Source organism: Scomber japonicus, chromosome 15, assembly GCF_027409825.1.
Source record: "Scomber japonicus isolate fScoJap1 chromosome 15, fScoJap1.pri, whole genome shotgun sequence".
NCBI classification, from domain to species: domain Eukaryota; kingdom Metazoa; phylum Chordata; class Actinopteri; order Scombriformes; family Scombridae; genus Scomber; species Scomber japonicus.
The window spans coordinates 8,905,947-8,928,020 of record NC_070592.1 but is presented as its reverse complement, the minus strand read 5'-3'; the positions used below and the strand labels follow the sequence as shown (position 1 = coordinate 8,928,020).

Genomic DNA, 22,074 nt, shown 5'->3' with positions numbered 1-22,074 from the left:
TGTCAGTTTCAGTGCTTTGTGTACTAACTGTGCGCTTTTCACAGTTCATCAGTCAATTTCCAGTTTCCAATACATCAGTCTGGTCGAAGCACCCAACCTGCCGTATTGATACACGATGAGCTAAACAAACAAACAAACAAAAAAGCTAAGAAGGTAAGACAACAATGAAGGAGATGATGATGACCAGCGATGAGGCACTAGGCTTGCTCACTGAACTAGAGAGCTCCCTCTGCAGGAAGGGAGGCCTAATTTATTATCACTACTTTTTACACACAGTTGCTTGCTTCCGTCTTTAAACCCCTAGCAGCAAAAATGTACAATCTATGCAAAAAGGAGGAGAGCTGGTGGGATTGAGGTGGGGGGTCGGGTTGGGTCGGGTTGGGTGGGGTCAGGTAAGGTGGGCAGGTGGGGGCATTGTAAAAATTCACATTCATTCTTTCAACAAAATCTCAAGCCCCTCTGTACAAGAATTATTGCATTCGCTGTTCTAGTTGTTGTCATAAAAAAACAAAAACAATCACATAAATGAAATTAAGAGAAAAAAAACTAACAAAAAAACTGCATATTTAAAAATCACCACAATAATCCAATATATTATAATCCTTTTTAGTCATTTTCTTTACATAACATATTTACATATTAGGCCAATTTGACTTTTTTTTTTCTAAAGAATTTGTTGGAAAAAGAAAGACAGGGGGTCAGGCAGACATAAAGGAGATGGTGATGGTTAAAAAGGTTAATATTACAGGTGGGCTGTGCCTAGACAGTGACGTTCCTCCATACCGCATACGCTCCTCTGTACACGTGTCAGGAACAAGTCCTCTGCTTTCAACTCCTGCGCTTCCTCACTCTCATTAATGAGTTCACATGTGCCATGGAGCAAGGTCAGGGTCAATGGGTCTTTGGTGCAAAATGTTCCTAAGTCTTATTTCTCTTTTCCCCCCGTCACCCGATCCCCCCTGTACTGGATAAGCAGTTAATTAAATGTACCGCAAAAAAATTTAAAAAAAGAAAAGAAAGTTGAATCGACGCCAAAACCAAGTAGAGCAGCCCTATGCCTTGCCACACATTCAAATACAAAGTAAAAAAAAAACAACAGAAAAAACAAAAACAGGAGAAAATAAGCAAGACAAAGGTCCTCAGGGATTAAAACAGAAAACAGTCCTGGAGCGAGCCAGATATGACACTTCAACTTCCTCAACACACGGGGGCGCTCTAAAGAGAAGCGCTTGAGACCAAGTGCCGGATAAATGGCCCCTGCTGTGTTCTTCTTCATTGGTTGTTAAGAGGTTTCTTCGCATTAATTTGTTTTCCTAGAGGAGTTCGTCATGGTTATTTTTTTTGTAGCTTCTTGCCTTTTCTCAGGGCGAGCTTGTTCTTGATGTGTCCTCGCTTCCTCTTGGCAGTCTGTTTAGAGACACACACACAAAAAGAAATCTATTTACAAACAATCCTGTAACTAAAATGTCTCAAATTATTGGATATACATGATTATAAATGACTGGCCCATCAAACAGACCCTATTCCTTTAATTTGGTGACTAGCAAATGAATGATTATGATAAATGTAAAGGTCCAAGACAAAAAACTGATTATGCAAAAGACTGTTTTTAAAGATTTAAAACAAATTGGAGCATCTACTCTGCTTTTTACATGATGTAGGGTAGCTTATTAGCCTAAATATTTATGTAAGACTAAAGCTTAAAGAGTAACGTTATAATATGTCCCCTCATTTAAGCTACTAATTTACAGTATATGTCACTTTTTCTACACTGTTCGCAGCCTCTTTCCAGGGAAACTCCAGTAATTCTTTCTTGGGGATAAGAAATTAAGATCTATGAGGTGGTCTAGTATTCAACATCCCCAAACTACAACCCAAAATCACATTAACCCTGCATAATGCCCACATACCCAACATTTAAATACAGAAATCAACTATCTGCAGTGTGCGGAGTAGAGAGGTGTAAAAAGGCACGTGACATGGAGAGACTGACAGCATGCAACAACATGAGAATAGGAGTAGTAGTAGTAATAGTCAGTCATTTTTACAGTATTAATCAATGCTACAGTGTTTGGGTTATGAATGAGAGGTTTATATTTCCCCAGAGTCTGTCACTCTCCTCTGATTCATCTACTGAAGCCATCCCAAAATAAGCTGAGCTAAGTCCATCTGAGCTGACTGTGACTCGGGTAACTTCCACCTTGACCAGGGGAAAAACACACTTCTTAAGAAAGGGTTCAAATAGAAATGTTGTTAAGTTTAAAGATATTCAATGATGCTTCTAATTTGCATTCTCAGCTGAGATGAGCTTCGATTCAGGGTGAATTTCTGTTTTTGTGTGTACCTACCCTTTAAATACAACACAAATATATCACTCCTTCACACTGTATAAGACACAATGTTCTGTAAAACATCAAATAGATTAAACGGAAACAGAAAACCATCACTCCTGCTACCTTTTTGGAGGTGTACTTCTGCTTTGGCACCACGCTACGAAGCTTGTGGTCCAGCGGCTCCCTGTTGTCCAGATTCTTGACCTTGTAGATCCGGACCAACCAGTGCTCTGAGGTGAAGGCCTCCTCCAGGTGCTTGAACTTAATATCCTTGTTGCCAATCTCGGCGTTGCGTGTCCGGTCGAAACCAGGCGGCGTCCGGAAGTCCAGCTGGGAGACGGATGGTAAAAAGAAAAACCATCGATTTAGTATTTTTTTTAAAACAACCTTCTACTCTGCACGTGTGACTAATTAGCCAGAAGGTGGCTTTGTGCCTCGGTTATTACACTTTTGTTTTTGTTCTTAAATAAAAACTGAGGCACAAAGGGGGGAAAACTTTTGCAACATAATGCGACAAGGACGCAGCTTCTTTTTTAATTTAATCTTAGCCTACAGCAGTTTTCCTAATTTAACATCAGTGCCTTACAGAAGGAGACAAGGACAAACACCACAATTATAAAAGAAAAACAAAAACTTTGATAGCACTTTGACGACAGAGCGGCATCTAACCCTACAACGTTGATTACACTTTGCAGAAGCCACTTACGCCCTCGTTCCTATTATTCTGCTTTAAAAGCCCTCCACTGCTCCTCCGAGTCAGTGCTGTGATTGGCCGGCGTGTCACCTCTATTCTCTAAACGACGCTCTCTATCTACTTTCACTATATTGCATTTTCCTTCCTTGCTTTGCACTCTCTCTGTTTGTGTACCTATTTCTAATCTGCAGTATCTTCAGTATCTCCCCTCTGTGCCTTCATGCTGCTTCAGAGGACACACACAGTATGAAATATTCAGATTATTATTAGCCACAATAGTTTATTCTCCTGACACATATTTATTAGAGCTGTTCAACCTGTCATTTAAAAGATAAGAAAAAAAAGGAAGTCATTTAAGTTTTCGGGAACACCTTGATATGAAGCCTGTGATTGTATTCATTATAATATCTACTATTCTGTACTGTATAATGCATTGTCAGTATTATCCTTTATTCTCCACTCCGCTCACCGCTACAAACTGCATCCCCAACTATCCTGTACTACGGTTCACCTCACTCTACTTATTGTCTTTTTCCCTATGTCCTACAAGCTTTTGTTTCTCCTTGTCACATCCTGTTTCAGTAAACCTAATCTACTCTACCCCCCCTTCTTTCTGTCTTGCTTCCCTCATTGGACTCACTCCCTCCTGTCCCTCTCTCTCTCCATCTCTTTACCCTGAAACAGCACTGTGAGCTTCACACAGCTTTGGCCTGGACTGTATGCGGATGGCGGCTGCATTGATTCTCTCATCTCAGCTGAACTCTTGGTCGAGCTGCATCTACAGCAGGGATGTAAGCACCCTGGTGGGAAAGGATCCCCTCTCATCTCTCCTCTCTGCTACTTGACAGAAGTAGCCATGGCACATTTAAAAGCTTCTCCCCATGCTTTATACTCTCCCTCCGTCCTTTCTTTCCCCCAAACCTCCTTCTCAATAGCACAGGAGCTCCCCCAAGGCATCTTCCTTATATCCTCTTCTGCCCGTCTGTCAGACAGCTCTGCTTTAAAGTACAGTAGCAGGACGTTTTGCACCTTTGGTGGTGGTAGCTGCTTGTTATTCTATAGTAAAGCTGCGTGAAATGTAGTTGCGGTGAATCTTCCTTCTTGGTGATGGAAGCTGCTTCCTCTTTTTGTTTAGCTAGAACTCATTATTTATACCCACAAAGTGGATCATACTGAAACCCCCCCCAAAAATGTGCTTCAAATGCAGCTGAGAGCTTCTCCCCGGCCCTGACCTCGAGATGAAAAAATGATCAAAGACAGACATGCAATGGTGCAGAGGCCATGTTATTTACTTTGCCTGAAAGTGAAAGAAAGCATTTTTATTGTATTGTATTGTATTGTATTGGAACCTCTTTCCTTACCTGCATTTCACCAAATCGGTAATAGGACATCTTATACATGAGGCAGTTGAGCAGAGTGGGTGAACCGGCCTTGTCCACTCTAAATTCTCCCTGAGGGGTGAAGTAGTCGCTCTCCTGAGAGACAAAAGAAAGGAAATGAGGAAAAATAAGTTTAGTTAAAAGCCATCACCGAATCCTTGCCCTTGCTACTTTCCAAATAGGGTTATTCTTTACACATCGACGCCTCTATGGGTTAACTGAGGTCCTCCTAGTCTGCACTCAGGTCACTTTCTATTAATTTCAAGAGGAGTCTGCACAAAGCATATATCTCCACCTGATCTCGGGTTACCGTAGGATTCAGCCGGCCTTATCGAGACAGCAGCTTATCCGAGCCGACCTCAGCAGTGATGGAGCGCTCTGACAGAGACGGGTCGTGATCTGCCGCTTCTCCAGATAGAAAATGACCAGAGAATGACCCCGGGGGAATACAAATATTTTTTCCCCCACAGAGATAATGATAAAAGCTTTGAATTTAAAAAACAGAAAAAAAAAAGCCATATTGTGATTAGATGTCTGAACCGAAAACCCAAAGCATGACGGGATCTGAGGCCGCTGACTGATTAGGATTGGATTTAGGGACAATTTCATGGCAGCTGATGAGGGCATGGCTCATGAAAATAATAAAAAAATGTTTTCAGACGGGAGTTTCTTGTCCTCATTTCTCTGTTGAAAAGAAAACCTTCATCTGAATGAGACTGGCTGATTATATAAAGTTTAATATATTACAACAAAAATATTATAACAGTCTTATTGTCACACTAAACAATAATTCAGTGGTGCAGACCTCAATGTGGTTTTATGAATGATGACTGCAGCTGTGTGGGATGTTCAAGACCTTCCAAGCTGGACAAAAACTTCACTAAATATGGACAAGGAATGCAACTAAATGTTATCTTCTTTAGCAATTAATCTGATTATTCTCTCGATTAATCTAATAATTATTTAGTTAGAGACAGTAGATATCAAATATATTATGATTCAAAACTGAGAGAAACAGCAAATCCTCATATTTCTGGAGCAGGAACATGAGGATATTTGGCATTTCTGCTGGAATATTGACAATTGAAAAGGTTGCCAATTCATTCTCAATCTCTCTTTTTACTTATTTGTGCAACACCTGAAAGCATAAACAAGGCATAAAGGCAAACAGGCAAAAAGCATAAAGGCAAACAACAAATAAACAACAAAACATCCACATTAACATTGAGCCTAATCTATAATAATTCTCGATGTTCAGAAAGCTCTTTAAAGTCGTGGATGTGGAGTTTTTCATGACGAGAATAGGGTTTTGTTTAGTTTTTTTATCTCTGAGCTAAAAAGGTGTGAAAACATCAGTATCCTTGAACGTCGTTATAAGAGTGTGAGTGAAAGGTGTTAGATTGTGAGAGTGAAGAGGAAAACATTGATTTCACTGCTGTGTGAGAGCGTACTACACATGCTTTCATAAGAGAATAAGCTGAATGTGCTGCTGTCAAACACTCACCCTGATGTCCTTAGGGTGCTCTCCCTCTGCTATCCTCACCATCCACAGGAACTTGTTTATATCGTCGCCCGAGTAACCTATTACACCTCCGAAGATGATCAGCACGTAGTCCACGTCCAACGACCTCATGATTTTGTAGGCCGCGCTCTCATTGGATGACATGGCTTTCCCCACCTAAAAAAAAAAAAAAAAAAAAGTGGTGAAACATGAGGAATGTGCACTTTAATTGGGATTTTCTGTTTTTTTAAAACCACAAGGTGCTTCAATACAGGTTTTTGAAAAATAGGAATTATTTAACAGGGATCCATCACGCGTTCCCTGTAATTACATTTCCCCAGGACAGATGCCGAAGAGACAACAACAAGCGGCAGGTACAGCAAAAAAAGCAAGAGAAGAAGAAAGCTAGAGGGTTTTTTTTTTTTTAAAGCAGACTTAAACTAAAAGACAAAAAAAAAAACATTCTTCTGCATTTGGCAGCAGCACGAGAAAAAAAATATATAAATCAAACCCGAGAAAATGTGACAGCAATTAACTGAAATCCCCCTACAGTGGAAAAGTTTAAGCAAACAAGATTATCTGGCTTGTTGGAGGAAGCAGTTTTATACAATGTGGCAATTACATGAAATATTCACTGAAGGGACTGCTAATCATCCGCTGTCTGCGAGAAGAAATCATTTGTTTCTCTGTATAGGCGTTCATCCAAATACAGGAATAGAGCACAGACATGAAGATGAGGGAAGACAACAGAGTAAGACAAAGAGAGAGAGAGAGAGAGAGAGAGAGAGAGAGAGAGAGAGAAAACACATTGAGGGCTCACCAGTGCTATATGACTGTTGTTCCATGTGTTATTATCTACTAGTGTAGTCCTGTTGGCCATCCCTGCTATTTGGTACCCGTAATCCCACCACGACATGACGCGTGCATGCTCGTCTGTGTTCTGTCTCAACCAGTAGTACGCCTCCCTGAAGTCATCCAGGATGTTACGCGTGCTATGAAGGGAGAGAATAAGGTTGACAGGTAACAGGGTTGACAGGCATATGGCTTCGGAGGCTATTAATATTTCAGTTCAAACTTTGTATCAGAAGGGCAACAAGAATCTGAAAATAGAGCAGCCATGCATAATAAACTGAGGGTTAAAACACCTTGTACTTTCAACACTCGTGGCCTAAATTTACCTCGAGGAGCAGGAGCAGACATAAAAACCAGGCAACCAATTAACTCTAGGTAATCACATTAAGTCTGTATCCGTGTGTGTGTGTGTGTGTGTGTGTGTGTGGGTGCATTAATGCGTGAGTGTGTGGGTTTTGTACCGTGCAAGAGAAAAGAAGCGAGTGACAGCTACGCAAGCTCCCAGTAGCAAGGCTAAACCATTGTCTGTGAGCTGCTGTGGTGTCATTAATATATGTATGAGAACTCGCGTCTACCATTTAGTCTTGTCCTTCAATATTTCCTCCCTAATGCTTAAAGAGAATAATTATGCCTGTAAAGAATCTCAGAGAGAATAATACATCAGCTTTTTTTTTTTTGTAAATGCAGAGATAGTCCACAGATGTTTTCTGTGACCTAGAAACACTGAGTTAAGCAATCATATTAAATCTTATAGGTGCACATATCAATATTTCCACAAACTTCTTATGAAATATACATGTGCTCTCTCTCCCTCTGTGCATTCCTGCATTGTACTCATTTGTATGCAAAGTGAAGCTATCCCTTTTTCTATTATAAACCATTACTACAGACTTTGCTCGACTCGGGTTATTTACAACCATTAACACGTTACTACTGAGGCTACTGTGTGTGCACGTGTGTGTGTGTGTGTGTGTGTGTGTGTGTGTGTGTGTGTGTGTGTATAATTCATACCCGTCGTGGTTGTACGAGGCGAGCACCACGCTGGGACTGGAGTAGGCGTTGCTAGTGACCCAGGTGCAGTGGACAGCGAACATCATGAGCAGCATCAACATGAGCATGGTGACTATGGACTTGATGTTTGGACCCAAGCCCTCCTCTGCTTTCTCCTGCTCTGACACATGTTTGCGCACCTTTCCGGCCTGCAGGGGGAGACAAACACTCTCATGACGGACGGCCGAGGCTGTAGCAATTCCAGAAAAGATGAATTATTGAGGGAAATAAATTATTGAATGAACTAATTGAGCAAAAGTATCTAAGAGCATCCTCCAGTTTTCTTGAGGATGCACCACTGAGGGGTTGTGAGATGAACCCTGTGATGACTTTATATTATTTTACACAGCAAGTAGAGAAATATGTGCACTATGTTAACACAGTTCTTTACCAGCAGCATCTCTAATTACATTCTCTGACACCTAAAAGCGCTGGCTGAAAGTGGGGCAAAAACAGCTGTACTGTAACTGAGATGATGTAACATTTCTGCTAGAAAGAAATCCAACGCTGTCGGTTTGACCAGAACTGATTCACTTAACAAGAAGATGATCAAATATTAAAACAAACGTCATGGAGATGGAGTTTCTGTCTTAAGGGTAAAGTAAAGGTGTTTTCTTGTTTACATTAAGTGTTACTTATGTGTAGTTTTAAGGCTTTAAAGCACTGAATGTATTTCTAACCTCTAAATATTTGTCTTTTGTCTTGAAATCTGCATCATTTATATTAATGGTGCTCTATTAGCTCGCTGCTACACTTCACAACCTACACCTCCATCACATATTGGCAGAAATGTATATCTGCAACTTTTACATTTGTTTTATTGGCACTGGCAGATTGTATTAACAGGAAAATCTTCAAGCAGAGCAAACATGTATTACGCCAGTGCACAGCAGCGAGGGTTATGTGGTGCCATTACTACATAACTATCATGATTTTCAAAAACTGACTTTTCCATAACATCATTCTACAAGTACCTGTCAGTTTTACACAATGTGTTATATGAGCTGAGATTTTCTCACCTCCAGCCGACCGATATTTGTGTTAAACACACAATAGTGTGATTACAAGGTGGACTGAAAAAAGCTTCAAGACTGAGCTCTTTGTTCGGCTCAGCGGCGACTACAGCAGTCAGTTCAACATTCAACAAAATGAGACAGCTAAAATTACAACCACGGTATCACACAGTTGCAGCTGAATCAGAGATGAATCACAGTTTAGCTAAACCGACAGTCAGAATTGGTGGGAAGAGGGAAGGAAAACTGACAGTTGCATATCTGTCAAGGTTTTCTTTTTTAATCCAAACTAAAAAGTGCTGCAAAGGTGTGTAAAAGTTGAAGGCTAGAGGATGTTGGATGCTGTGCAGTGTATAAAGCCCCCTAAGGCAAATGTTAGTTTTCGTATTGGGCTGTATAAATAAAACTTGACTTAGAAAATAAAATAAAGTGTAGCAACAAGAGGAACAACATCTCAGCGAGGCTGTTGTATGACAAATTAAGGCTTTTCTTATTTGCTATATACAGTATATATATATATATATTATAGAGCTCTAATTAACTTTATGATGTTCATAATCCGAATACAGCAACCTGAGCTGTTGCTGGGCAATTAGTGGAAAGTATCACAGTGTTAAGTTTAATCATGGCGGCGTGTGGTTGTGCAGCGGCTCTTAGCTCTCCTGTTTATTGGTCTTGTTTTTATCTGGTTGTCATGGTGTTTTTATTTGTCTTTAAAGCAATATGCAGTGGCACCTGTAATCTCATTATATGTAAGTAAATAAATAAAAATAAGGACAATAAAGCTTTCTATAGTCTAATATCTTACCTTGTCATAGAGATTCCCAGAGTTCCTCTTGTCGTCCTCGTCGCTGCTGTCCTCGGCCGGGGGTTTCTCCCTCTTTGTGTCGTCTCCCATGTAGTGCTCAAACACACTGGAGAAAGCCACGGCTGACAGCATGCACACCACTGGAGTCAGTGTCAGCATCAGACGCACCATCACGCCGGCGAAATACACGGCACTGATGGCGTAAAGAGCAACTGGAAGGCAGAAGAAAAAGGTGGAGAGGTGGAGGTCAGATATGGAGAAAGATATAGTAAATATAAAGAAGAGACATAAACTGACAAGCACAATCAGTCTACAGTAGCTCTGCAAAACTCAAACTCTAAATACAAAGAGTGCTTTGCTGCTTTCTGTCCTTGAAAAGTGCCGACCCGGCTCAACAGGTGCATCGCTAATCAATAGCTATAATTGGCTGATTAAGTCTGGGGAGAAACAGAGTGCTGAAGGACTGTGTTTCCAGCGCTCACAGGATCTCTGCCCTTGATATAGCCTGTCTTTCTTTGTAAACATAAAAGTTTGGTTTGTTTTTCTGTTTTTTAAAGAAGTTAATTTCCTTTCAATGTTTTTGCTTTCAGGCTGATAGAAGGCTAAGAGAGTGTTATAAAAGAGGCAAATATAAAAGGAGCAGGTATTTATTCAGATCCAAGAGACGAGACTAAGAATCAATATACTGTGTTTTATTTGACTTTTAATACACTACTGAATCCATTTTAATAAGGCATATAAAGACCACAGAGAAATAGCTTTTTTACATTCAGTAACCACCTCTCTATAAAGTAGTTTTTTATCTTTAGAGGCTGAGTTCGCTCTTTCCTTTACCTGACACTGATCTCAGCCTCGCTATTTACTGTTTATTTTCCTGAAGCCATATCGGAAGAAGACAACAAAAACAAGACAGATATCATTTTTTTGACAGCGGAGCAGTTTTGAATATTGCGTGACTTAATGAAACAAGGACGAACAGCCACAGTGAGCTGTTAGATGAAGACACGTCTAAACTTCTCGGCAAGGTAACCAACTGTGTGGAAAACTACGTGTGCGGCATGAAAAATCGAGATTGCAGTCGCTCATGGCACGATGGAAAAAAGCCAGTTATTGACAGCCTTTAATTAAAACAACATTGCTTTTGTTTGGCTTGCACTGTAAATTGCTTTGTTGTTTTTTTTTTTTGCTGCCTCCAGAAATCTGCTAGTTAAAATATTGCTGTTATCACCGGTAATTGAATTTAATCTTGTTCATACCAAACACTCGTTCGTCATTGATGTTCTTGATGCAGAACCAGAGGCCCGCTGGGAACGTGCAGACCAGGATGTGGAGGTCAAAGAAGAAGGAGACCCACGTCGTCGGCTGGTGCTCTGACACAGATGCTATGATGGGGATGTGGATCTTAGCGTAGCTGGGGGAGAAGAGGAGGACAGTTAGAGAGGGGAGGGAGGGAGGGAGGGAGGGAGGGATGGAGGGAGGGAGGGAGGGAGGGAGAGATAGACAGGATGTAATTCATGTTGGGTTTAGCGCATGGGGAATGTTGAGACAAATTATACAATACATCTTCCTGATTAACTCCAGAATTATGAGGAAAACAGATAATTTAGCTCCCCAGCATCCTTATGGTAAAATATGAACAAATCTTGCACCGCAGATGAGTTATGTTCTTTTTTTTTGCCATTAGTTTCTGATGTGTTTGTGTGTGTGTGTGTGTGTGTGTGTGTGTGTGTGTGTGTGTGTGTGTGTGTGTGTGTGTGTGTTGCCTCTTTATTTATAACAGGCTTTTTAACACAGCAGTTTCGATACAATTTTAAATATTTCTCTCTGAAGCGTTTTGTGATTACAGCTGGGAAATAGAAAACACACAGCATATTAAGGAATTAGTATCAGCCTCCAAAGGAAAGAAAAAAAAAACACATCCCATACTGCTTTAGTCAGCAAACAGGGGTGGGGGGCGGGGGGGTGTGTGGAGGGGTGGGGGATTGATTGGGTGTGCTGAAATATCAAACATGTTGCAGCACATTTGGAGAACACAAGGGGTGCCTGGTGCTATTTGGAAGTAAGACAATAGTTCGACACGGAGCCTATGCTATGCTGTGCTGTTTCCCCCCTCTGGGATGATGCAAGGGGTTTTATAGCCGTGTTAGAAAATGCACACATGCACTCGATTGAACAAGTGTTTCATCGACAGCGAGAGCGTGAAGGTCAGCAGAGCTTACCCGGTGTCCCAGAGAGAGTAGAAACGACCACTCCACGGAGCGATGTATCCTGGAGAAGCAAAACACAATCAATAAAGGAGATATATAAAACTCTTTCCTCTTTACCGTTTGATCCTCGGAACACAAGGACTGTCGGTGGGAGGTGTTGTGAATTGTGCTAATGAAAAGATATTTTAAGATAAAGGTTTGTCAGTCACAAGGAAAATATAGTAAAACATCTTTAAAATATTCATGTGATTGACCTTTGTCGCAACAAAATATAATTATCTTCTTGGTAAACACAACCCAACTGAGCAGCTTCAAGAAAAACTAAAACAAAAGCAGAGAGGCTTCAGATAAACAACGGAAAACAGAAAATACTATCTGACCTACAGGCCTGGGAAAATATGTAGCAGAGACGATAGTACAACAAGATGTCTTACTATTCACTGTATGAACCAAAACTGAACTGTGATACATGAATATATTGTGGTAATTTATACCCACTACCCATAAAACCCCTGAAAACTTGGTCTCTAATCTTACCGGTTTCTCCATAGCAATATACAATCATGACTGAATCAGTAAAAATCAAGGTCAAGTTTTAGAAAAAGTTGGTTTTATTAAGAGTTAAAGGTACCTTATGGAGTTTTTGATGGCTAAAAGCGCTATGGACCAATGTTTTTATGAATGGGTTGAATGGGTGGTTTCATACTATTATTACATTGATCAACAGGTGGTGGCAGTAATGTGCTAAGAAACAACGGCAGTGCCAAGCAGGTAGTGAAGCTAATAAGGAAGTGCATTATTTCTAATGGCCACAAGGGGGTGAATCCACTAGCTTCAAAAAGAAGTAAGATCATTAGGAAGTCTATGAGAAAATGATGATTTATTACCTCAGTGAACACTTTCCTAATGAGCTTATGGTCTTAATCGCTAGTTTCAAGTCTTCTTCAATACAGCACGATGTTTATTTTTAATATGGTCCTATTTAGAGTAAAAAAATACTTTAAATCAGGGTATGCTTTAGGGTGTTATCTTGTGAAAATTAGCATTTGTATTATCCGGGTTAACCACAGACTGTAAATGCACCATGCCAATCAAGTTAGCATCTAGCGCTAGCTGCTAGGGTCATCTCCACTCTCTTGTTACTTCTGGCTCCAAAAATCAAGATGTTAAAATCCAACATGGCTACCAACAAATCACTAAACTCGAGGTTTCAAAACAGCAGTCCACAAACCAACAGCTGACAACACAGTGACTATGTCCATATCTATTTCAGACTCTATGGACAGTATGAAGACTGATGTAAAAAAAAGAAAATCACAATTTACTATTTAAAAAATCAGCTTGAATATGTATGAAGAGAGAAATGCCCTCAACATGTTTGTTAGACTTTCAGGATGTTTTGGTGATTTGTTTATTTAAAAGGAATTTCCAAAGGGTACATTTAACATTCAGAAACTTCCTTCAAACTACTTCATCATGAGGACAGTGTGGATGTTGTGTTTGTGATTACATTTGACCGACTGTGGTGAAAACATAAAAAATTGCTTCTTGATTCAAAGTTGAAAAACTGATTGGTGTGTGTTAATATGCACTGGGTCAAACTAGGCTCTGCAGTCATAGCAAGAGCACACCAAATGATGGGTTTAGACCCTTGAGATAGTAATAAGCAGTGAGTCTGCTCCTTTCGGGGAAAACAGAAGGCATTCTGACACTGTTGCTATAGCGGCCAAGGTCAGATATGTGATATGACTCCAGCTACCTTTTACCTTACCGTTCAGGGAAAACAGTCAGAGGTTTAATACAGTGTTGGAGGGAGGACAAAGTTCCTGAGTGTCGTCTAAGCAACGTTTTGTCTATAGACCAGTAGACTTCATTCTGTGTACTGTAGATGTGTTGGATCTGCCCTTATTTGGGCATGGCTCAACCTGTGGCAGTATCCATGTGGTTTATTTATGAAGCCCAGTGACTGACACACCAAGGAAAGAAATGGATGAATACTCAGCAGAGAATGTGTCAATGCTGAAAATGTATTCTATTGATGGTACTTAATTACTGAAATTGACTTGTTTATAAATGTAACTGAAACCATTTAAGCAGCAAATTAGAACGCACAGGGCATTTTATGTGTGCATACAAATGTCTTATTTTGGTTAAGCTTTGATCTGGAATACATTTCAGCTCTGAACTGATGCCCCGGGGCTTTCACAGCCACACACACACACACAGACACACACACACACACACACACACACACACATAAACACATAAACACAAACAAAAGCCTAAACCCCATATTTAAATTTTGTGACACATTTGCTCCAATCTAGAGCTCTATCACATAATCTGTTGCTCTTTTAAAAAATCACAGACTGACTGATGTGTTTAATAATAATAATGGTAATATATTAAGCTTCATCATAAACATAGAGCCCTTTTCAAATATGACTTTACAAAAGCACTGAACCAAAGCAGGCAGGGAAAATATATTAAAAAAAAGCAGTAAAAGGTAAGAGGAAAGGAGGTATTCTGAGAGGTGATTTAAAGGATGACTGATTTAAAACGATCAATACTTGGCTACGTGTTCAAGATGCTGAGGAAACCCACCCCGGCTACTATGTTGCAGAGATTTTTATGAGATGAAAAAGTCTGACAGACCAGAGGAAGGGCATGCGCAGTTTGGCTCGCTGCAAAAACTGGCATACCACCAAACAAACCAGTGACTCCCACTGCTTAGTTCAGATGGCTGACAGATCACAGTGTTTACTAGACGTCCCGCTGAAGCCAGTATCCCCACAAGACTGGACGTCTGCGCTCACATGACTGGCCAATCGGTTTCGTAGCACGCCTGCAACCAATCTCAGAATGCCAATATTGGATGTAATGTGCCACCATCGCTTTTGCTCTGGGCAGAAGGCCCTTGCTGCAGTGTTTTACATAATCTGGGGTGACGTTTTATCAGATTGTTGGTTAACGAGGGTAAATAATTTGCTAATCTAATTAAAAGTAGGGAAAACAAATGCATAGTATATAATTTTCAAAAATATACTAAAAAGCAAGGTGTGCATTTAAAGTGAGCTTTCTGCTTACATAGTAAATACATTTACATGAGCTTCCCTGCAACCAGCATCAGTCTATAAGCCACTGGGGGATGCAAAGCTAGTGCGATGCTGTAAATCATTTAAAATGTTGTGCCTCTGTGGTGGTATGTGCCCTTATGTACATTCTCCATAAATTAGTGTTTTCAGCATGAGATGGCATGCTATATGTGTATCCTGTAGACACATAGCACAACTTAAATAGGTCATGGTTCTGAATATGTCGTATTATATCTTAACACTTCAGCAGGAGACAAATGAAATCGATATATAGTGAAGAGGCTAAAGGCCTGAAACCTTGAGGCCTCTGCTGCAGCCACAAACCCAAGCAGAGCTGAATATAATGGAGAAAAACATTAACAAGGACAAAGTTCAGCCAGCTGGATGTGTGTATCTGGGTTCAGTTAGGTCAGTTAAAAACAACACATTCAAGTCCACAAAAAAAAAAGAAGATGAAGAAGAAGAAGAAGAAGAAGGCACTCAAAGAGCACACGCTCCTCCACCGATGCTGAATAGAAGCTGCAGCATCCATATCAGTTTGTTTATCATTTGCCTTCCAGGTTTAATTTTCTGATAAACTGAGCACTGATTAGCAGCCCAGTTGGGAGGCCCGGAGATCAGACCATCAGGGGATAGTGTATGAACACACTGTAACTTTTTGGATTAAAACAGAAAACAAAATCTAAAATGGCTTGTATCCCAGATCTGGAACAACACCAAAATCTAGTCGACTGATCCGTGCACAAAAGGGCTATTTATCAACCAATTTCCAGCCAAAAAAATCAGGGTAATTTTTTACATATTGTGCTAATAAACACACTAACAGATAGGGCCAAAAACATTAACACCTTCTGTACTGTTATTATGGGAGTATAACACAGAAAGAGAGAGACATCTTTGACATCAAAACTCAAGCCTGCACCAAGAAGATAGTTTTCTTTGCAACATTTTGACTGTAAGATCATCTGATACCGTGTCATCTATTTCTACATTCATCTTCAACAACTTTCCTTCATTACAGCACCTCATATATTAGCTATTATTTGCTCTGCCTCATGTGCATCTGCACACCATAAAGAATGTGTTGACATTCACAACAATACTCAGGCTACTTTACATTTATTAGTTTGTGGAGGCAAATATCTGTGCAGTCAATAACCTCCATGTGTTTATGAACCAACTATGTGACAACTTACTGGCAAACACTAAACCCTGCTTAGTAATATATGCAGTCATGGGTGTTCATGCATAAATAAGGCATATAGGCAGTAATAAGATCTCAGAATAGACCATTTTCTATAAACACCCTGTCCATGTTAACATGAAATGAAAGTAAAGCATCAATTACTAGAGGAATGCAATTCAGTATCTTCTTAAGCTTTGATCTTTTTTTCAGATTAGCTGTTGGTTTATTTGTTTGTTCAGTAATATTTTATAATGATTAGTGAGAAGTCTCATTGCAGCTGAACTGATTACAAGGACAAATATAATACGCTGATTTTGTCCTTTGCAGCCTTATTAGAAGAGCCCAAGTGCTGCTCCGTGGATCGATACAATTAATTATACAAAAGTTGATATTGTTAGAGCATGTTTCAGCAATTCTATCTTTTTCAAGTTCTCTGCTCAGTGGCTAAGCGGCTTTCATGTCCTCTGAATTAACCCTCCTGTTGTCCTCGAGTCTAGGAAGGGAGGAAGATGGAAGGAAAGGGAGGAAGGAGGGAGGGAAGAAAGGACAGAAGGAAGGGAGGAAGGAAGCAAGGAAAGAAGGACAAAAGGAAGGAAGGAGGGAAGGGGGGAAGGAAAGAAGGACAGAAGAAAGGAATGAAGGAACAAAGGAATGAAGGGAGGGAGGAAAGAAGGAAGGACAAAAGGAAGGAAGGAAGGAAGGAGGGAAGGAACGAAGGAAAGAAGGACAAAAGGAAGGAAGGAAGGAGGGAAGGGAGGATGGAAGGAAGGAGAGAAGGGAGGAAGGAAGGAAGGAAGGAAGGAAGGAAGGAGGGAAGGGAGGAAGGAAAGTAGGACAAAAGGGTTAGGAAAGAAGGAACAGTCAAAACAGACAGGGTCGATTTGACCCGGGAGGACGACACGAGGGTTAAAGCTTGTAATGTCAAAGTGTTACAATAGATTCAGGTTAATACATAAATACAAATGCACATGAGTGGGCATACAGACCTGTGTATGTGAGATAGATCACTGTGAGGAAGACAACGCCAGCAGCTAGAGACACTCCGAGGAAGAAAAGTGTCTGGAATTCCTGTTTGGTCAGCCTGTCCTTCAGGTACTGCAGGAAGGCGTAGGCTTGGAGAAGTGCAAATACACCTGAGGAAAAAAAGACAGACAGACAGACAGACAACAAAACAATGAGCAAACAACATACAATGGAAACTCAGTCACTGAATATTTGAAGAGGCTGTGATTCTCGCTGCTTCCTGCAAAGGTACAAAGCGGGTTTAGGTGGTTAAGAAGTGCTGTTGTTGTCAGTGTGGCAGTTCAGAAGCCCTCTTTTGGTTCTTCATATAGATGTGAAAGACAAATACTGTGGGACAATGTATTTCAAATGCATGAGAGCGATGCGGGTAAATAAGCCCTTCTCTTTCCCCTCGTCTTGTCTTTCTTTATGCAGCCCCCTCTAGTCACACTTCTTTCCTCCCCATTCTTTTGCTGTGTCACTTTCTCAGTTCAGTTCTCTCCAGCGCGTCTCTTTGTTTGTCTGGTGATTTCGATATATATAAAAAATTTAAAAAGAGAGGCCCCGGTTTCGCAGCCTTTCGTCACCTCCTATTCTTTGACAAACCTTGTGTGAAATCACCCTACTCCTTAACTCCTCTCACTCTGCCCGCCACTGCACTGCCCACGGCAGGTCTCACCCATTTCCAAGGTTAAGCCCCTGTCTGTCTCCTGGAGAGCCGCTACGGTGCTAACACGCTTGTCACTCTACGCCACCCTCCACGCCCGCCCGCCCGCGAGGTTGACATCACAACGGTACAGACAGGTCCACTGCTCCATCTCTCCCCTCTTCCTGTCTCCCACTGTGCTCCCTGAATGCTACCACCAGATGTTCGGAGCAGCTGCTACCCTGGCGACATTAAAACACACTTGCTGTTTGAGAGATAGGGAGTGGAGTGGAGAGACAAAAAAAAAAAAAAGAGGCAGAAATGATTTTTTTTTTTTGGTGGTGCATCCTTCAAAGCCTCTCATAATGTTGTTTGTGTTGTAGACACCCAGGAAAACAGGGACACTTCTAACATACGCCTGCTGCAGAGTTAAGAGAATTCTCCAAAAAAAAAGAGAAAAAGAAAAGGTGCTGCTGAGCTCCCCGAAGCTGCCGATGACAGTCCTCTCCCAGTCTGGATGTAAATGAAAACAAGACTCATGCGCGTACGTACGCACCCATCCGTGTTGTCAGGCAGCAGATGGGCCCACTCTTGAGAGGCGAAAACTGAACAAGCTTTAATAAACTACCCACATTCCCGAAAAAAAAAAACTACTTAAAGTGCTGCATCCATATGGGTGGATTGTGAAGCTGCTTACTTTACTTCAGGTTCGTAAAAAATGTATTCTGAGAAGATCCAGCATCTTTTTCTACACACAGAGCATGACTAACACTGCCAGGGCAAGGAGGGATTCAATTCCCACTGCAGCCTAACTATGTTAAAGTGTGTGCATCCGATACTATAAGGTGCTTTGGATAACAAGCGAGTGGCTTATGTAAAGTCATACCTTTAATACATGAACACAGCAGCACTCAGCCTGAACCCTTTCCCCCCGTGTTTTTGAGGCATAAATTTGTTGGCAGTGCTTAAAGGATCGGAGCAGGTTGGAATTGACATGAAAGTGTACGCGTTCAATCTCAGGAGGATTCGGAATAATTTGTCAAACAAGTCCTCGAATTAGACAGTGGGCGTCACGCAACAACATTTTTGCACCCTTATCGTAAATCAGCAGTTTTGTTTCATAAGTTTGGCTGGTGAGGGTGCTCCGAGTCGGTTTCAGCAAAACCCTCGTACATAACTGCACAGACATAAAAGTAAATTACTCAATTCAGCCTGATGAATGCCAGCTGTTCATGAAGAGGTGACTTCAAGAGATTTGATCGTCAAGCATAATCAACGCCCCCTGAATTGCTATACATGGATGCTTGTTCTGCTCTGTTTGTGGGCAACTTTCATTCACAAAAAAAAAAAAAAAAAAAAAAAAACACAAAAAAAGAAGAACATCACGCCGCAGAGCTTCAAGTCCTGCTGTCACGAATCAGCAGACAGAAACAGAACAAATTCATCAGTGTCAGGAGTCGTATTAAAGGCCCCCGAACAATTAGACAATATCAACAGTACAGCTGTCAAAGACGTGTCATCAGAGCATCTTTGTACTATGACGGGAATTATGTACTGACATGAAGTTAAGATGCTAAAAATGTTCCTTCTAAAAGAAAAGCCGTCTCTGAATTTGATGAAAAGGCAGTCAAGTGGATGTGATAGATCATGTAACAGAGATGTAACAGAGATGATATCACACAGCAGGTGGTGTTTTACTGTTGGGGGTGCAACTGGACAAAAAAAAACCAAAAACTCAGTAAATTAGCAAGCCACGATGATGATATGGTGACAATAATATCCATTTTGCATTTCTGATTTGTTTACTTACATATTTTAGTTGATTTTGATGTTATAATTAAACTTATTTATTTAAATTAAAGTATTATAATTCAGAACTCAAACAAGTGTTTTTCCCCTTGTGAAAAAAGGCAGACTGCTTTGATTATGACTCGTACAACAGCTCTGACTGTTTGTGACATGAAATGTAAGTAAATTGTGAGCAAATTGTGCTAATTAACAAGAAATCTGTTAGTCAGGGTGGTTCTTGCCTGAAGCCCAACGTTTTAACAAAGACAAATGTTGCATTAATCCCCAAACAGCTGATTGTTGCTACTTCTGAAATACTTGTGAGAAGCTCGAACTTTTGGTGTGAAAGATATTATTGAGGTACAACTTCAGGCAGCAATATTTTCCTAGAATTGCTGACATCATCGTTAGACTCAACATCAGCATTCATGTTGATATTTTCAAGAAGGGGGGGAATTTATTTTTTCCTCAGAAGAATGCAGGATTACCAACGCTGGAGGTAGAGAGAGGATGCGACTTACCAGCTGCAGCCATGTGCTCGCTCGTCCTGATTGGCTGGAAGCCAACGAAGGGGATCTGCATCGACAGTACGAGACCCACAATGTAGAAAGTGCTGTAAGCTGTATGGAGAGAGAGAGAGAGAGAGAGAGAGAGAGAGAGAGAGAGAGAGAGAGAGAGAGAGAGAGAGAGAGAGAGAGAGAGAGAGAGAGAGAGAGAGAGAGAGAGAGAGAGAGAGGGAGAGAGAGGGAGAGAGAGGGAGAGAAAGAGCGATAGAGAGAGGGAGAGAGAGATACAGAGAAAGAGGGAGAGAGAGAGAGAGAGGGAGAGAAAGAGAGAGAGAGAAGGAGAGCGAGAGAGGGTGAGAGAGCGATAGAGAGAGAGAGAGAGAGAGAGAGAGAGAGAGAGAGAGAGAGAGAGGAAGAGAGAGAGAGGGAGAGAAAGAGAGAGAGAGAGAGAGAGAGAGAGAGAGAGAGAGAGAGAGAGAGAGAGAGAGAGAAAGGAAGAGAGAGAGGAGAGAGAGAGCGATAGAGAGCGAGAGGGAGAGCGAGAGAGAGAAAGCGAGAGAGGGGGGATAGAGAGAGAGAGAGAGAGAGAGAGAGAGAGAGAGAGAGGAAGAGAGAGAGAGCGAGAGAGAGAGAGGGTGCGAGAGAGAGAGATCAGATAAGACATCAAACAATCATAATAATCTACTGCCCTACTAAAAACCCTTCTATAGCACTTTGGTTCCCACTGAGGGAAATCAACTTCACTAGAGGTATTTAAAGTATATTGATTTTCACTGTCGCACCTCAGAGGGAGTAAATACAAAATACCTAATCTAATGTCATTTACTGAGAAAATGGGAGCTGGCTCGGTGCAGTGTGGCGGGGTTGCCCGGAGTGAGACGATGGTGCTGAGAACAGCGTCGCACCCCACCTTTTGTAGCTGAGGGGAACCGATTCGCAGACGCACCAGCTTAATTAAGATTTCATACTCTTCCTGAAGAGTGTGCCTCGTTTTTGAAGTAGTTGTGACCGCCCTCAGCTATCTCTTTCTCACACATCTGCTATTGACTCAAGACAGAGAGAAATGAATTGTGAGGGAACATAGACTGCGAGGCATTTTATTAAAATGGGATTTTCTTCCTTTTTTTTTTTTTTTTTTTTCTTTTTCTTTTAGCATGTTTCAAACTACAAGACACCTGGGCTGAAAAGAAGAACTGCTGCAAGATGTACTGAGAGTGACGATGAGCAAAGTATTGGAGGAGCTTCAGGATTGTTTTATATCAATAAGAAAATGTCTGAAATGTAATAATAATAATAAATTGTATTCATAACGCGCTTTTACAAGTGCTCAAAGTAAAAAAAAAGACATAAAATGAAAAGAACAAACAATACAGAAGGTTAAAAAGACATAAAATGAAAAGAACAAACAATACAGAAGGTTAAAAAGACATAAAATGGAAAGAGGATAAAAAACACTTTACAGGTTAAAAGCCAGTTTAAAAAGGTGTGTTTTTAAGGGTGATTTGAAGGTATGGGGGTCTGTACAGTCTCTGATGGGTTTGGGGAGTGAATTCCAGAGGGTGGGGCGGCAGCGGAGAAGGCTCTGTCTCCCCCAAGTTCGGTGCTTGGTCCGAGGGGGTAGGGCAAGGAGATTTCCCTCTGAGGATCGGAGGGCACGGGAGGGGGTGTTAATGGTGGAGCAGGTCTGTGAGGTAGGTGGGGACCATGTTGTTAAGTGATTTGTGGGTGAGCAGGAGGATTTTGAATAGTTCCTCATCTCTCATTTGCGACCAAAAAGGTGCGTGAGGTGACTAATAAGGCTGAAGGAAAAATTCCACTTCATCTAACTACCCTCAAGTAGAACATTAGTGTTGAAGAGCAGTTTGGAGTTAGAGCAAAGATAGGTCAAAGCCCCCTTTTCCCGTCCTCCTGTGAAGAGGCCACAATTTATTTGCAAAGCTCTCAAAGACGATGCTTTACAGCTATAATCATGTGTAAATGATACTTGACATGGTCTCATTTATCTTGACCACAA

At 41.0% G+C, this 22,074-nt stretch overlaps 1 protein-coding gene across 1 annotated transcript in view; it reads right to left on the bottom strand.

The window, feature by feature from the left end:
* Positions 1 to 378: 378 nt before the first annotated feature.
* The window catches only part of LOC128374212 (dolichyl-diphosphooligosaccharide--protein glycosyltransferase subunit STT3B), an 86,494-nt gene continuing 64,798 nt past the window's right edge, over positions 379 to 22,074 (bottom strand). The window contains exons 6-16 of the mRNA XM_053334485.1: positions 20,076 to 20,174; positions 17,105 to 17,251; positions 11,850 to 11,898; positions 10,887 to 11,041; positions 9,631 to 9,842; positions 7,771 to 7,958; positions 6,728 to 6,899; positions 5,911 to 6,084; positions 4,389 to 4,502; positions 2,457 to 2,663; positions 379 to 1,407 (exon numbers count right to left, since the gene is read on the bottom strand). Coding sequence (XP_053190460.1) covers positions 1,333 to 1,407; positions 2,457 to 2,663; positions 4,389 to 4,502; positions 5,911 to 6,084; positions 6,728 to 6,899; positions 7,771 to 7,958; positions 9,631 to 9,842; positions 10,887 to 11,041; positions 11,850 to 11,898; positions 17,105 to 17,251; positions 20,076 to 20,174 — 1,592 coding nt within the window. The 3' untranslated portion in view covers positions 379 to 1,332. The remainder of the gene's footprint in view (positions 1,408 to 2,456; positions 2,664 to 4,388; positions 4,503 to 5,910; positions 6,085 to 6,727; positions 6,900 to 7,770; positions 7,959 to 9,630; positions 9,843 to 10,886; positions 11,042 to 11,849; positions 11,899 to 17,104; positions 17,252 to 20,075; positions 20,175 to 22,074) is intronic.